Consider the following 16,930-nt stretch of genomic DNA (forward strand, 5'->3'; position numbering starts at 1 on the left):
TGGCTTTGACAATGCTTGTTTTTAACTGGACTTTAATGCACTAAAAAGATGTGAGGAACCACATACTGCTTATAAATCGGGGTACGCAAAGCACATTTGGTTAAGGCACTTTTTTACACCAGGAGTTCCTTTACAGAAGCAATTAAGCCATTAACTCTCTGAAAAGTGCCTAGAAATAACAAAGACAACCTCTATACAGCAGAACATTGTTTTACTCCATGTTCGAGGTAGATCAGAGGGATCCCAGGAGGGCATCTTTTGGGTGAGGGAAGGAAGGTAATGGTGGGGATTGCCTAAGGTACTAACATGGTCATGGGTGGTCAATGGGTGGGGAAATAACAAAACAATGCACATAGGCTGTGTGTCCCTCCTCACACACCACCTCCCTCCTATCCACCATCTCCATGCTATCCAGGCTGTGTGTCCCTCCTCACACACCATCCCCTCCTATCCAGGCTGTGTGTCCCTCCTCACACACCATCCCCTCCTATCCAGGCTGTGTGTCCCTCCTCACACACCATCTCCCTCCTATCCAGGCTGTGTGTCCCTCCTCACACACCATCTCCCTCCTATCTAGGCTGTGTGTCCCTCCTCACACACCATCTCCCTCCTATCCAGGCTGTGTGTCCCTCCTCACACACCATCTCCCTCCTATCCAGGCTGTGTGTCCCTCCTCAGACACCAACCCCTCCTATCCAGGCTGTGTATCCCTCCTCACACACCATCTCCCTCCTATCCAGGCTGTGTGTCCCTCCTCACACACCATCTCCCACCTATCCAGGCTGCGTGTCCCTCCTCACACACCATCTCCCTCCTATCCAGGCTCGAACTTATAGAGCAACAGGAAAACAGCAGAAATGCAGGCCCTTTTTTCAAACAAAAGGCCTTTACTCCTGATCAACTTTTCTTACAAACTTTATTGGCTTATGTGTGAACACCAAAAACAAAACTCTGATATGATGTAGTCAATGAACAAGTGTCAGTGATAAAACACACAAAAAAGAAATTATTTGATAGCGTGCATGTGATATGAATGTATTGGTATTGTTGCAATTTGAATGAATTGTGTGACTTTTTGTTGAGGTCGTCAATTTATATTGTTTTAAATAATGCATACTATGGATTCATGACGTCCAATAAAATGCTCAATCCTTCGTTTCACCTAACATGAGGAGGGACACCTAGTTAGCAACAGGAGAGTACATTTAAGTGTTATTTCATATCGAATTAATTATTAGCTCACACTTTCCATCAGAGCTCTGTATTACTTTTCCCTGTTCTGTTCATATACATTGTTGGAAATAAAAAAAATAAAAAAGCACCCCGCACCTTTGGGTTACTAACATTTTGCACGTGTGATTTTTTGATGCGTCATTCTTGCACTGATTTGTGCCTGTCTCCAGCATATGGTTTTAAATAAGTCTGTATTGATGTTATGCCTCTAGTATATCAATAAAATGCCTTTGCTTGTTTTCTAAAATATTTCACCATCTTCTTCATGGAAAGTGTGAACTAAAGATTAATTCTATATGAAATAACAGACATAGGACGTTGTGCTATTGTGCATGTTAAGGGCAGGTTTACCTACTTTTCTTGGATTAAAATACAAAAAATTGTTTTAGAATAATATCTTTTCTTTTTTGATTTTTCATTGTGGTATTTGTGCATACGCCAATGAAGTTTATATGAAAAGTTGACCAGGAACAAAACCCTTTAGTTTGAAAAAGTATATGATTCCCTCGCTCCTGTCATAGAAATGGAAAACCCACATTTGTGTATAAAAGCATACCTGCCCAACATTCTAGTGTGGGCCAGTTTTTTGGGTCAAAATGAACCGTTTTTTTTAATGAATGTGGGTCAGTTTGATTAATTACTTCAATATGAAGCCAGTAGTTTTGACATGTTACCGTACAAACATTTTACCAAAACAGTCCCTTTGGAGTACTACTCTCAAACGGTCGGTCACAAAGGGAATGAATTGCCGATTGCAAGCATAGGCCACTTTTTTTTTACAGGTGACTAAGCCAAACGTATGTTGCCGTCCACCCCTGCTCCTATCTGTACTCCAAAAATAGCTTCAGCTGACAAATAGCAATAAAGTGTCACTTATAATAGCTAAATCTAACAAGTGCTAATGCCGCCACCAGGTGTGTGCTTAGGGCGTGGCATTACAATCAATCCCTATAGATTCCGTCTTCTTATTACAGGGGTAAAATGCAGGCAGATTCCTTAAGGACTAACGACTTTCTGGCCACATCAAAATGAGGTGTGGGGCGGAAACGCTGGTGTCATTTTATGCACAAACCTGGTGTAAGAGGCGGTGCTGACTCTATGCTCTGGTGCCACCTGGTGGTTGATAAGTGCAAGTTCTCCGTATCCCTGAAAGATCATGAGGAAGAAACCCGTTTATGTAGTAATGTGAATTAACAGAACACATGGAAAGCAGTAAGCAAATCTGCATTTGGATTTATGATCCCAAAATGCTGCTATTATTTAGCCAAATGCATACAAAAATCATTCATCTCAGCGCAGGGGGCTAAACGATACCTCTCACATTTTATGCATATTCCTAAACACTATGCATAATCAATATTAGAATTTAATATCATGTTATTACCGAATATGATGCCTTCATCCAACTCCACTAGTGCAATGTCAAAATTTATAGGTCTACGTTTGTCAAACTCTGGGTGAATTATGATGGATTTTACTTTGAAGTACTGCTCTGCGTCCTCTCTCAGAGATAAGTCATGGTCTCCAACGACAACCGTTGTGTACCACTGTGTGTTGCTGTAAGGGAGAAAATATGAAAGAAAAATATGAAAAATGATTAGAATTTGTTTTTAATTTCAAGATTCTTTGTAAGTCACAGTGATTGAATACAATAAGATCTGGTTGTTCGAGATATCCCAGTTCCCATAGTTTCAGAAATTCCTTTTTGAGACCCTAAATATACCCTGTGGTGCCTCCTTATTTCCCTGAGAGCTTTGAGAGGTTCTTCCCAATTGTCTAACTACCCATATCGATAGAAGCTGCCATGGATTCTAGCATCAACCTTCATTTACAGGAGTCCATTGCCACTGGAGTAGTACCCAGTGAGGAGCTCATCTGTGTTTTGATGGCATGAAGAGGGCACAGGCCCGGAAATGCCCTTCGTTTGAAAATAGCCTGTCAGGCTGTGACAAAAGAAAATGCTGAAATCCCGACCTTGAGTGTGAAAGGACACCATATAGAAAATGGTGTGCAGTAAAGAAATAAACTTTACTTCATAATCCTGCAAACGATAAAGTGGTAAGAGTTAAGAGAAGACTTGGATAAGGTCAGTGGCAAAATAACGTCTCCAGGTGCTAAACAGACCACGGAGTTATATATTTAGTTATTTATTGGCGATTTGTGAGGAGGATGTTCTCCTCATGGGCATGAACGGCTACACACATGGGGATGAGACCAAACACGTGAGAGCAACATAATTAGGATGCCATTGTAGCTGATAATAGAGGCAGGAATGTAAACCTTAAGGGAAAGGCAATGGCGAGTAAACAGAAACAGAGAATACTCGATGATACACACTCATATGCCACATAATCATATGACACACACTCTTACTCTACACACAAATACACCACAGGCACCACAGGCTCCTAGGCCACACACTCCACTACCATACGCTCATATGCTACACTGCCTTACTCCATACACATACACTCATGTCATGAGTTTGATACAGTGTATTTCACACCCAATATACACACATTCACACATTATAGCAGCAGGCACATATAAACACATAGATATTCACAAACAGAAATACTATCATGCCTACCTACACACAAAGAAATGGCCATGACTCATACGCACATGCACAATCAAACTACATAGAAAAGCAAGCGTCAATAATGCCAACACATTACAAATGAATACAACAACATTTACACAACAGTACATCCATAGTAACAAATTGAACACATTCCACACCCATTGCACACACATTCACACGCAAATGCAACAGTACACACATTTATACATATATACCTAAAGCATACATCAAATACCACACATGTAGGTACATGTCTAATTATATACATGTGTTCATGTAACTGGCACCTTAATACTAATAAAACCTTTTTACACGTGGAAAAAATAGAATAACCATAGAAAAAGATAATATAATAGCATTGTAATACATTCCCGGTTTTAACCTTAAATAATGAAATTTGTAAGAAAGAACAATTAAACAATGGAAGGTAAAACCAGCAAAAACATAAAGTCAACAAAAATGTGAATAAAAAAACAATAACCACAATTTAAAAGCAGAATACAATTAATAAGAATGATCTGAAAAGTAAATATATGTAATGTACAAAATACATTACAAACTTCTAAACAAGAAAATAAACATAAACCTAATGAGGCAATTTATACAAATATATCAAATAAAAACAGTAGCAATAATAACCTAAAAATAACGAACCCTAACAAAATACACATAATAAAATAATAGCAGGCCTTGCAAAAAATACTTGACCACCAGCATTTTCTTGGTACTCAACTCTGTGGTCGAGGATCCCTTTGGAAATGTTGGTATTCATTAATTGCACTGTAGGCAAATGTCCTCCAGATGACAGAAGTGTACCAGTTTAACCAAAAATACCTGGAAGTCAATGCGTGGCAGTCTGCCATTGAAGCCTGTCGGTGAAGGCGATCTGTAGTGTAGGGTTCTGGGGCACCCCTAAAGGGATGTGTATGGAGAACCAAACTTTCTGCCTATGTGGGGGGTTGGCCCACTTCTGATTTCTCTGAATGAGAAATCACAGAGGAGTGGTCACTGAGACCTGTAAGAAGTTAGTACATAAAAAGGTATCCATGTGGCCTAGAATTGGTGAGGTATAAAGCAGATGTTGAATAATACACAAGGTAGTATGTCAATACACTCCACATCAGACCCCCAGATGTTCCCACTGCAACTTGCTGGATGAGGTTTTTAGCTACACGATCCAGGACTGCTCTGTTTCAATTAGATTGTGCAAATGTGTCTTGTTATAGCATTGACAACGGTGTCCAGTTAAAGGATCGATTTCAAAAGGTTCGAATGCAAAAGGTGAGTCAATAAGATCGAAAACCAAAGGTTTTAATTTTTTTTCGTAATTATATATTTTTGGGGGGGTTTCCGTGTAGGTAAAAAAAGTGTTTTTTACCACAAAAATGAGGGTTGGGGGGGACCCCCCAAAACAAAAAAAAATAAAATAAAATAAAATGCTTTTTCGAACCTTTTGTTTTCGCTCCTTTTGATTCGAACCAATTGTAATTCAAACCTTTTGATTCGAACATTTGACCTATAACCATTGACAACTAGTCAGAAAAATGGTTCTCTATTGATCATGTCTATTAAAAGCTTGAACCCAAGAGTGTGACAGGTTTGGTAGCCTAAGCTCCGTGCTGAGGAAGATAAACATTGTGAGGGTTTACAAAATAATTATATTGTCCATAGGAGAGTTGTTTCATGGCCTTCTGATGGCAGGGCACAGAGATGGGAGAGGCTGAAGCTAAGTGTTTGGCCTGATTGGTGTGGCCAGCAATAGTCTTTCTGGCACCCAACTGACCCTGAATAAGGAAGAGTGTGACCGTATCAGCTCACTAGGCTCCAAACACAACACCTTGAACAACTTCAACAGATTCAGCAGCAAGAACCAGACCAGCCACTACAGGTTAATTGGGGGAAGCAAGGGCCCACAGCTGAACATCCGCAGGAAGTACTGCACCAAAGAGAGAATATAAGAACTCTGGGGAAGGGGTAAGGGCAATGCAATGTCGACACAGACTTTGGACACATGGGCTCTTTTTGTGTACATTACTAATAGGACAGATTAGAAGTGAGGGGCTTCAGAGGAGAGGAAGCCTCCCTCTCATTGAAACCTTGGTGCTATCCCAACCTACATCTAACGACCCCAGAGAACTAGTAGAGCTATACAATGCCACTCTTAAAGAGGTATTAGATGCAGTAGCCCCACTGAAAGAGCCAAAAGCTAAGAATATACTTCATGCAAACTCATGGTTCACACAAGAACTCCTTGAAGCTCGAACCGCTAAACGAGTAGCAGGCAAACAAACCCTTCCACGACCACAAGAGATACCTACCTTGCAATCGCTAAAGAATAATAGAAGGCAATCTCCAGAGCCAAAGCTGCAACATACAACTCCAGAATTGAGAAAGCCAACTCCGAATCCAAAGAGCTGTTCACCATCTACAATGAGCTAACCACCCCCCCACCTCCACAAAACCCACTGTGAAAAACGAAACATGGTGTAACAACATTCAACACACCATGTTAGACAAAATTAAAACCCCCCAGAACAAAATGAAGACTCCATTCGACAAATTGCCTCAAGCCACTTCACCCACATCAAAGACCCTCGCCACCCTGCCAGCCGCAAGTATTCTGCATGGCACAAACACACACAAGCCCTTTGCATTCAGGGAAGTAACAACTCCTGAAGTCCTATGGATCATGAAGCGTACCAAACCATTGCTATGCAAAGGGGACACATGCCCAGCCAACTTAGTCAAAGATTGTGCGCAGCCCTGGCCCCATTTGTCACCACCTTCATCAATGCTTCTTTCGCCACGAGCACTGTCCCACTCGCCCTTAAGGAAGCCTGGGTTTGTCCACTATTAAAGAAACCTACTCTTGACCGTGACTCCCCTAACAACTACCGTCCAATTACCACTGTGCCGTTCCTGCTGAAGATTTTGGACAAGGCTGCATATCTACAGATTCAGTCTTACCTGGAAGCACACATCATCCTCGGTAAAAGACAGTCTGGCTTCCGCCCTCGTCACGGCACTGAATCCACCCTACTTGACCTCAAGAACCAACTACTCGAAGCCATGGCAAAGGCAAATATTCACTCCTCCTACTCCTGGATCTCTCGGCAGCTTTTGACTTGGTTGACCACAAGATCCTGTGTAAACACCTCACTGACACGGCTCACTTCTCCCAAGAAGCTACCGCATGGATCACCTCCTTCCTGGAGGGCCGAGCTATGAGGGCCTTTTCTGACTAGGCCTCAGCTTCTCCATCCCCATTGTGTGTGGAGTCCCACAAGGATCCTGTACCTCCCCCACTCTCTACAATCTATTCACTCTTCCCCTGTTCAGCGACCTAGAAGAATTCGGCGTAGCCTTTACCAACTATGCTGACGATACACAAATTCTTCTCCCCCTAACAGGTGACTATGAGCAAGACATCAACTCCCTCCAGAAGACATATGCGCATATCCAGGCCTGGATGGCAGCCAATGGCCTATGTATACATGGGGAAAAAACAGAAATCCTACTGGTAGGCCCCAAAGAGTCCCAAAGAAAAACTAGACGATAAATACAGCTGCTTCAGTATTGAGAACACTGTTATTACAGCCTCTGCTGCAGTGAAAACCCTTGGTGTATACCTTGACTCCACCTTATCAATGGAAAGGCAAGTCAGCGCCATCTCATCATCGGCTGCACTTACAACAAAATTCATAAATGCAGTGAAACCCCACCTGTCGCCAAACAACTGCCTTAACATTGCTAGAGCCACCATTGGCCCAAAGTTGGACTACTGTAACATCCTACTCCTAGGCACTTCCGCCAATAACATTAGCCCTTAGAGCCGCCCTCAGTATCCCGAGGGGAGAACACATTTCCCGGCGAGAAAAGATGCCCACTGGCACCTGATCAAAGAATGCATAACATTCAAGGCCCTCACGTTCACACATAGATGCCTCTCTTAGACCTCCCCAGCCTACCAAGCAGAAAGAAGACACCAGGCTCCAGCCCACAGACCAAAACGAGACCAATACTCTCACCTACTCTCAGTCCCAGCTTTTAACAGAGCCAAAGCTGGCGGCACTAGCTTTAAGTACTAGCCCCAAAAGCTTGGAACGCCCTCCGGCTCAGCTTAAGAAATTTAGAATCCCTCAGTGTTCATAAAGGTGCTAAAAAAAACGGAGTTATTCAACTAGAATGTTTACCATAACGTTTCCAACACTGTTCCTCTGTAACCTCGGAACTGCCCTTCAACACTGTCATTGAGTTTGTATTACCACCTCTGTAATGTCTGGCCTAACTCATTAAGTGAATATTCTGTAACAGCGCCACAATGCCGACGAGCCGCTGGGAACTTTATAAATCAAAATAAATAAATAAATTTGAGCCTAGTACCTGTGGTGTTCTGTTAAAATGTATTTTGGGAACCCGACCCGGGAAAAGAATGGCAATAGATGTTTTAATATTTGCTGGGTCATACTATTTCGATGGGAAAGGCCTCAGGATACCTGGTAGCATAATCAATAATCACTATACACATTTGTTGCCCACTTTCGAGGGACCCAATGATGCCCATCCGGATTCGGGAGAATGGGACCTCTATTGTAGGTAGTGGATTTAAAGGGGCTGGTGGAAGAATATTTGTGCTGGTCTTTTAACATATCTCACATATCTTTACAAAGTTTTGAATGTCAGCATGTGTTCCTTGCCAATAAAACTTTCCACTGACATGGGCTTGTGTTTTAACTTCTCCTAGATGTCCCCCTGTTAAATGTGAGTGGGCAATTTGCAGAACTATTTTCTGATGGGTTTTGGGTATTACCAACTGGGTTTTACATGTTCCTTCCCCTGAGATTTCCATAGATATAACAGTGCCTGTTTTAAAAAGAAGAAGGGACCTCCTTTACCATTGCCTTCAGACTCTGGGACTACTTGTAAGAAATCCTCTGCTAATAATGGACCGTTTCTCTGAGCAAAAGCCAAATTTGGAAGGACAGTCGGTTTGTCATTGTGGCTAGTATTGATGTTAGGCCTCTCATCAGACTCTCCAAAAGGCAGTTCCCCTCTCTCCATCACCTCCTGTTCTGTCTCTTCTCTTAACTGGGGAAGTAATGCTGTTTCAAGAATCCCTTGTGCTATTTTATCCTCCCCCGGATGTATGTCAAGTTATGTCTCCCCATGATTGTGTAAAAGTACTTTCACATCTCGCCTGAAATCGGATCAATAACTGCTGCAAGTACATTTAATCTGAATTTTCAAGCTAAACCAGACTTGGGGGCTAGTCTGATGTAGCATCCATGGGGAGGAATTAGAACTAAGTCAGTGGGAATCATACTCCTTTTCCCTGGAGGGATTTTGAATACTGCAGATGTCAAATCAATAGAACCTGTTGTTGCTACATTGGGATTTGAGGCTCGACCACTTAGTTTCCGAAGTTTTAGGGCTCCCCAATGTGATTCAATTGAGTTGCATCCCACTTCTAACACCATATGAAAGGAAGGCATAGCATCAAGTAGTAGACACAGACACAGTGGATATAAGTTTTGAAAACCTTTATTTGGTATTTTGGTTGGGTTGGTAGAATTCCTAACTGGCCCTAATTCTAGAATGGGAGTAATCGCGACCATAAAATAAAATAACAAACAAGTCCTAGTCAGTCTGGTCAAAACAAAAAGGCCTATTCTAAAGAAACCTAACCTTGCCCTCCTTCTTAAAATGACAAATGTGTTAAGGGAATACAAAAGGAAAATAGTGTCTCAAAAGAAATGTCAGAATGGCTTAAATACTAAATTAAGTCACTGGCTCCCTGTGGCTGCAAGGATCAAATTCAAGACCCTTTGCATCGTCTACAAGCCTTTCTGGGGCCTTGGACTGCACTACCTGCAACTTTCTCTTCCTAAACATCTTTCTTCTCGAGCTCTCCGCTCATCTTCTGCCAATTCTCTGCGGGTGAGACGCTTTTACAAGCCGAGAATGGGAGCAGATCTCTTTCCTTGGCAGGGACCTCACTCTGGAACAGCCTCCCTGCCTCTCTCAAACTTGAGCAGAACCACCTCCGGTTCCAGAAACAACTCAAGACCTTCCTTTTCGCTTCCGCTTTCTCTCTTACTCTACCCTGCAAATGTCCCTGATAGCTCTGCACACTGGTCACCTGCCCACCCCTGAGCTCGGGCCCAGGCTCCTACATGTCCAGTTGTCCTTGCACTACTTCTGGACTCCCGCAGAACTTAAGGGTCTGTATCTGTAACTCTACAGTCCCTTCTCTTTGCGCTTAAGAGCCCCGCTCTGGCAGCATTTATTGAGTGACTACACTTCTCCTCACCCCCGACCCCCTTGGCACTTCTCCCCACCCCTCTTCCCTGCACTTGCGTGATCTGAAAGACACAAGGCCTAGTAAGATCGTTGTTTGTCCTCCTTCTGTTTCCCCCTCCTTGTCGGTTTTAGAAAAAGGATTTCACTTTGCACCAACTGAAAGCTATGATAAATTCAGGATCAGAACAGAATTGGGACAATTGTTCAGAAAAATACACCTGAAACAGTTCTTAATGGAGAATGCATCGATTGGTGAAGAGAATGAAACAGGTCTACGCAGACACTCGAAATTCAACCCACCAACTGCTAGCTATACTACAGAATCGATAGTGTTAAAAAAAGAGTGATGCGCGCCTTAGAGACACTTGAGACAAATGATAGAACACAAGGATTCCAAAATGTCTCCAAAAAAGAACGAGAGGCGATCCGATCTTTAAAGGCAAACCATGAGATCATCCTCAGAAAAGCCAATAAAGGAGGTGCAATCGTGATATTGAACAGACAAGACTACATTATTGAATGCGATCGCCAATTAAGCGATACCTCTTTTTACGAACATCTACCGGGAGATCCTACACATAGATTGCAAACATTCATCAATACCAAAGTAAAGAAAGCTCTCGACAGGAACTGGATCTCGAAACAGGAAGCAGAATACCTTATGCCACCCCAACCAAATGTACCTAAGTTCTACACTCTGCCTAAAATTCAGAAAACCCTAGTAAATCCCACAGGCAGGCCAATAGTCTCAGGAACAGGTTCCCTTTTGGAACCTTTATCCAAATATGCTGACCGTTACTTGAGCCCCTATGTTAAACAAATGACGTCATATATACAGGATACCACTGAAGTCATTAGACTGATAGAAGGCTTTAAGATCGAAGCACTTGACTCACTAGCAAGTTTAGACGTGGTCTCCCTCTATACTAAAATTCCACAAACTGAAACCCTGAACACGATTGAAGATAAATTGCTTGAATCCAGACATTCTGGCAGAGTCCCTCACTATTTCATTCTTTGGTGCACTGAAATGGCACTCTATGAAAATTACTTAGTTTTCAACGGTCAATTTTAAAAACAGATACACGGGACAGCAATGGGGTCAGCAGTGGCCCCTACGTTGGCTAACCTGTATGTTGAAACGATTGAGACAAATGTGATATTGAACCAGATGAACCCTTATCTACAACACATCAAACTATGGAAGAGTTATATCGATGATATCCTCATGGTGTGGTCCGGAGATGATGTTACCTATGCTTTGTTTATTGTTTGGCTGAATGCACAAAATCCATTCCTTAAATTTACTAACACTAGAAGTCACGATGAAATCAACTTTCTTGATTTGACCATCTATATAAACAAAACGGAATCAGTATTGGAAGTTAGACCTTACCATAAGGAAACTGACAAAAACTCCTTACTGTTATTCTCCAGTTTCCACCCCAAACATACCAAACAAAATGTACCGTTTGGACAATTCCTTAGATTACAGAGGAATAGCAGTAGTAAGGAAGATTTTGTACATGAAGCCAACCAACTACAAGATAACCTAATCCAAAGAGGCTATCCTAAGAAAGTTGTGAAATCCTCCAGAAAAAGGGCCATGAATAACAACAGAGGGTCATTGTTGGAATACAGACAAAAGAATTCCCTAGACGACAGCCTACTCTTGGTGAGTACATTCAATCCAATTACTAATGAAATCTCCAAAATAATCAAAAGCAATTGGCACATTCTAGAAGAAGGTGATTATCCACTTCCACAACTTAAGTGTGCATTCAAGAGGAGTAAGAATCTTAAGGAGCTAACAACAAGAAACGCCATTCTCATCAAAGAAAATCAAACTACAATGACTGAACATTGGGGTCTACCCAAACCAACTGGACACAGTCCGTGTAGCTCATGCAGTTGCTGTGCACAAACTAAAAGGTCCAAACTGATAGACTTGGGATTACCTAGTCTATGGGAACAGAGATCTTTCAGCAACTGTAATACCAGTATGGTTGTATACGCAATTTGGTGCCCCTGCAATAGACTATATATTGGCAATACGGAAAGAAAAATAAAGGTTAGAATTGGTGAACATGAAAGCTGTATTAGAACCAACACACTAAATGCACCTCTAGTAGGCCACTTTAATAGCGTTGCCCATAAACCTGAAGATTTGAGATGGACTGTCGTAATGAAAATTGGACTCTCAGATAATGAAAACAACAGTAAACACATGCTCAGTGTGCAAGAGCAAAAAATGATTTTCCTCACGAAAAGTCATGTGTCAGGTCTGAACGAAAACATTGATTGGAGTGTGTTTTTGACCCCCTTTGTGAGGTACATTGCCCCTTTTTCCATTATTTAGGCCCTTTATGCATTAATGTGTTGTACTCTGACCCTTGGTCGTATTCGTTTTACCTTACTTACTGAATGTAAATTATTTCAGTTACCCTTTACATTTATACATTTGTTCACCTCTTAGATTGGCATAAGTATATTGGTGACTTTATACCCTGATTTGAACTTTCCCCCAAGGTACCTTATCTTTATTCTCTATTGTATGTGTACCCCATGTTGATTGCACTTGCTGCTGCGCTCCTGTTGCGGCTCGGGGTGAATTTGTTTCAACCTTCACCAACATCTCTGACACCGGTCCATCATGGCGGACGTACTACTACAGAGGACACACAGTCCCCGTGGCGTCTATTTACCCACGTGACATCCAACGCTAAGCACAGTCAGACGTGCTTTGACCCTCACTTTCCATTTATGGCGCTGCTCTCTTACGCGCTGAACACGTCTTCGCGAGCGGTCCGGCGCAAATCTTCAATATCCGCCGCATCTCCCTAGAGTTTAAGGTTCCGGTAAGCCTTTTGTTTAAACATCATGTCGGCTACCACAGCTACTCTGTAATTTCACCCTTGGTGGCTTTCCTACTAATGCCTGCAGTGCACTTAATCGCATACCGTACTGTTGCGATACAGTTTTAGCGATTTCCATCAGACACATGTATCACTGTTCTGTGACACTCGCTCTAGAACTACCATAATTAAGCACAGTGTTTTGTGGTTACTGCAAGCTCTATTTGACTTTGCTTACACTGACGACCTGCAAATTCTTATAAGTCCTATAACTCTACTGCACTGGTCTGGGCTAGGTTGTTACAACAGTCTATGACTCTGTATCTACCCTCTACTTTATACTGCTTGCTACAGTCACTCGCAGCTTTTTCAGTACTTGCGGCACTTTTACTTCCATCACTATGACGCTTTTAGCATTCATCCAGATGCGCCTCATTACACAGTGAGGTGTTTTCTTCACTTACTCAAGGGTTTTTGGACCTTGCGCTATCTAGACTAATATGCTTATAGATATATACTTATATATGGGATACATTACTCACCGTAATCGTATTTCTGATGCTTGTATCTGCTTAGATTCACATGCTGTGCATAGGCCGACATCTAGTGGAAGCTGCGGAGTATTACAGTTTGTTTTTCGAAACTCGAAAAAGGGCGTCGACACAGGACGTGCCAGTAATACTATCCCTAGTGTGACGTCCACTGTGCCCATGATCCTTCACGCGTCTAGGACCCTCAGATTGCATTTTTTCTGACATGAGGTAGCATGAGGAGTAGCATGAGTACAGATAATCCAAGCAGATAGACAGAAAGGTAAGACATCCATGTGCCTTCTCTCAGAGTGGAGGAAAGGTGGGTCGCATGTGAATCTAAGCAGATACAAGCATCAGAAATACGATTACGGTGAGTAATGTATCCCTTCTGAGGCTTGTGGAATCTGCTTAGATCACATGCTGTGCATAGATTAGCGAGCAGTACCTGAAGAAGGAGGTGGGATGTGAGAAGGGTCATGAGCAAATACATGTCTTAGAACCGCTTGTCCCACTCGTGTATCTGTCTTGGAATGAGTGTCAATGCAGTAGTGCTGAGTAAAAGTGTGAATAGAGCTCCAAGTAGCTGCTTTGCAAATGGTGTCAAGGGGTACATTTGCAGTGAAAGCCAGAGTGGCCCCAATGCCTCTTGTAGAGTGGGCCCTAAACGTGAAAGGCAGAGTTTTTTCATAAAGTGAGTAACACAGCTGGATACAGTTAATAATCCACGTAGAGATGGCACCTTTAGAGACGCGATCCCCCTCTCTGCCTGTAGATACGGAGACAAACAGCTGATCTGTTTTCCTTAGCGGTCTGGTCTTGTCTACATAGTAGAGGACTGCCCTATGCACATCTAGTGTGTGTAGTTTCACCTCAGCCGAGCTTTGTGGGTCTTGGAAGAAAGCCGGAAGCTCGATGGACTGGTTCACGTGGAATTTTGAAATAAACTTAGGTGAAAACCTAGGGTGTGTGCGTAAAACCAGTTTATCTTTATGGACAGTAAAGAAGGGATCTTGCACTGACAAAGCCTGAATTTCACTGACTCTTCTTATAAATGTAATTGCTACTAAGAAGGCCGTTTTGTAAGTCAGGTGTTTGAGACTGCTTTTGTGCATGGGCTCGAATGGGGGGCCCATGAGCTTCGATAGCACCACGTTAAGGTCCCATCCTGGTGGTGGGTTTGAAATAGAAGGGTGAAGTCTCTTTACTCCTTCCATGAAGGCTTTAACTACTGGTACTTTCCACCACAACACCTTGTTATGGGAAGTGGTGTATGCTGACAGGGCTGCCAGATGTACCTTCAGTGAGTTAAAAACCAGTCCTGCGTCCAGCAGGTGGAGCATGTATGTAATAATAGTGGAAGGAGTGCAATCAACTGGGTTGATTTGTTTATTCTGGCACCAGATAACGAATTTTTTCCATTTGTCAAAGTAGCAGTGCCTTGTGTTAGGTTTTCTAGATTCCTTTAGGATGTCCATACACCTCTGTGGTAAATTGAGATGTCCGAACTCTATGACCTCAGGAGCCATGCTGCCAGGTTCATTGAGTTGGGCTGGGGATGCACTGTTTGACCTTGGTGCTGGGACAGTAGGTTGTACCATCCCGGAAGTTTGATGGGTTCGCACACAGCCAATCTGCGTAGGTGTGGGAATCACGGTTGTCTTGCCCACATGGGAGCAACTAGGACGAGTGTCATCGATTCTCTGTTCATCTTGTTGACCACCTTCCTGATTAGAGGAGTTGGTGGAAAAGCGTACGCAAACATTCCTGACCAGTTCATCCACAGGGCTTTCCCCTGGGAGTCTGGTTGGGGGAACCTGGATGCAAATCCTGGGCATTGTCTGTTTTCGCTTGTGGCGAATAGGTCTATAGTGGGGAAACCCCACTGAGAGAAGATATCTTGTACGACTTCTCTGTGTAGACACCATTCGTGTTCCTCTGGGAGGTGGTCTCTGCTCAGAGCATCCGCTAGGGAATTGAGATCCCCTAGAACATGTTGCGATGACAGGAAGATGCTCCGTCTGAGTGCCCATATCCAGATTTTATGGGCAAGCTTGGACAGATTTGGCGACCGGGTCCCTCCTTGCTTGTTCAGGTAGAACATGGCTGTAGTGCTGTCTGCCTGGATTTGCACTGACAGATTTAACAGGTAGGACTCGAACGCTTGAAGTGATCTGAATACTGCCAGAAGCTCTAACAGGTTGATGTGATTCTTGGCCACTGAGTGCGACCAGAGACCCTGAGCTGTGTGGTGGAGATGGTGAGCTCCCCACCCCGTCAGGCATGCATCGGTTGTGACTACCGCCTGTATCTCGGGATCGTAAAGGGGTTTCCCCTTGGACAGATTATCTCTTGTCCACCAGTGAAGGCTTTGTACAAGTGTTGGCGAAACGACCACTAGATCGTCCCACTGACCAGTTGCCTGAGACCACTGATTCGCCAACCATTCTTGCATGGGACGCATGCGCAGGCGCGCGTGGGGGACCAGGTAAATACATGACACCATCATGCCCAGCAAACGTATTGCTTTGCGTACCGTTAACCGACGACCGGACTGATATTGCGGAATTTGCAGCAGTATATTCCAAATTCTTTCCTCGGAAGGAAAGGTCAACCCCTCTTGAGTGTCTAGGATAGCTCCTAGGAACTGTTTGGATGTGCTTGGCACGAGATTTGACTTTTTCTCGTTTATTGAGAAACCCAATTCGAAAATGAGGTTGATTGTCCTTTGAATGTTTGCTCTGCAAATTACTGGGGTCTCCCCCGTGATGAGCCAGTCGTCCAGGCAAGGGTACACCGGGATTGCCTCCCTGCGTAGGTGTGCTGCCGCCACCGCCAGTACCTTGGTGAATACCCTTGGAGCCGAAGCTATCCCGAAGGGCATTACCTTGAACTGGTAGTGCCGACTGTCCGCCTTGAAGCGCAAGTACTTTCTGTGCGCTGGGAACATGGAAATATGAAAATAGGCATCTTTCATGTCCAATGTTGCCATGTAATCCCCCTTTTTTAGGAGGGGGATTACCTCCTGGAGAGTAGTCATGCAAAACTTTTGGGGCTTGACATACTTGTTTGCAGGCCGTAAGTCCAATACTGGGCGCATTGTCAAATCTTTTTTTGGCACAAGGAAGTAAGTTGAATAAATACCCTTGTTTACCTGGTGTCCCGGGACGAGTTCTATCGCGTCCTTTGCTAGCAAATTGACGATCTCCTCGAGGAGGATCTTCTGGTGGTCCAAAGAATGTATTCTTTGTCGTGGAGGATGGTTTCGGGGATGCTCTAACAGTTCTATGCAGTACCCTGCGGATACTGTGGACAGCACCCATCTGTCTGATGTGATCCCTTCCCAAGCTTGGGTGAAGTTGGAAATGCGTCCCCCTACTGGGGTTGCGTGAGAAGGGACCCTGAACTGAGCGCCACTGTTTTGGTGG

The 16,930-nt window shown here is 43.4% G+C and overlaps 1 protein-coding gene across 1 annotated transcript in view; it reads right to left on the reverse strand.

The window, feature by feature from the left end:
• The window catches only part of OVCH2 (ovochymase 2), a 1,298,878-nt gene that overhangs the window by 1,006,273 nt on the left and 275,675 nt on the right, over positions 1-16,930 (reverse strand). Inside the window, exon 4 of the mRNA XM_069623602.1 lies at positions 2,618-2,790. Coding sequence (XP_069479703.1) covers positions 2,618-2,790 — 173 coding nt within the window. The remainder of the gene's footprint in view (positions 1-2,617; positions 2,791-16,930) is intronic.

Source organism: Ambystoma mexicanum, chromosome 11, assembly GCF_040938575.1.
Source record: "Ambystoma mexicanum isolate Mex_15411 chromosome 11, UKY_AmexF1_1, whole genome shotgun sequence".
NCBI classification, from domain to species: domain Eukaryota; kingdom Metazoa; phylum Chordata; class Amphibia; order Caudata; family Ambystomatidae; genus Ambystoma; species Ambystoma mexicanum.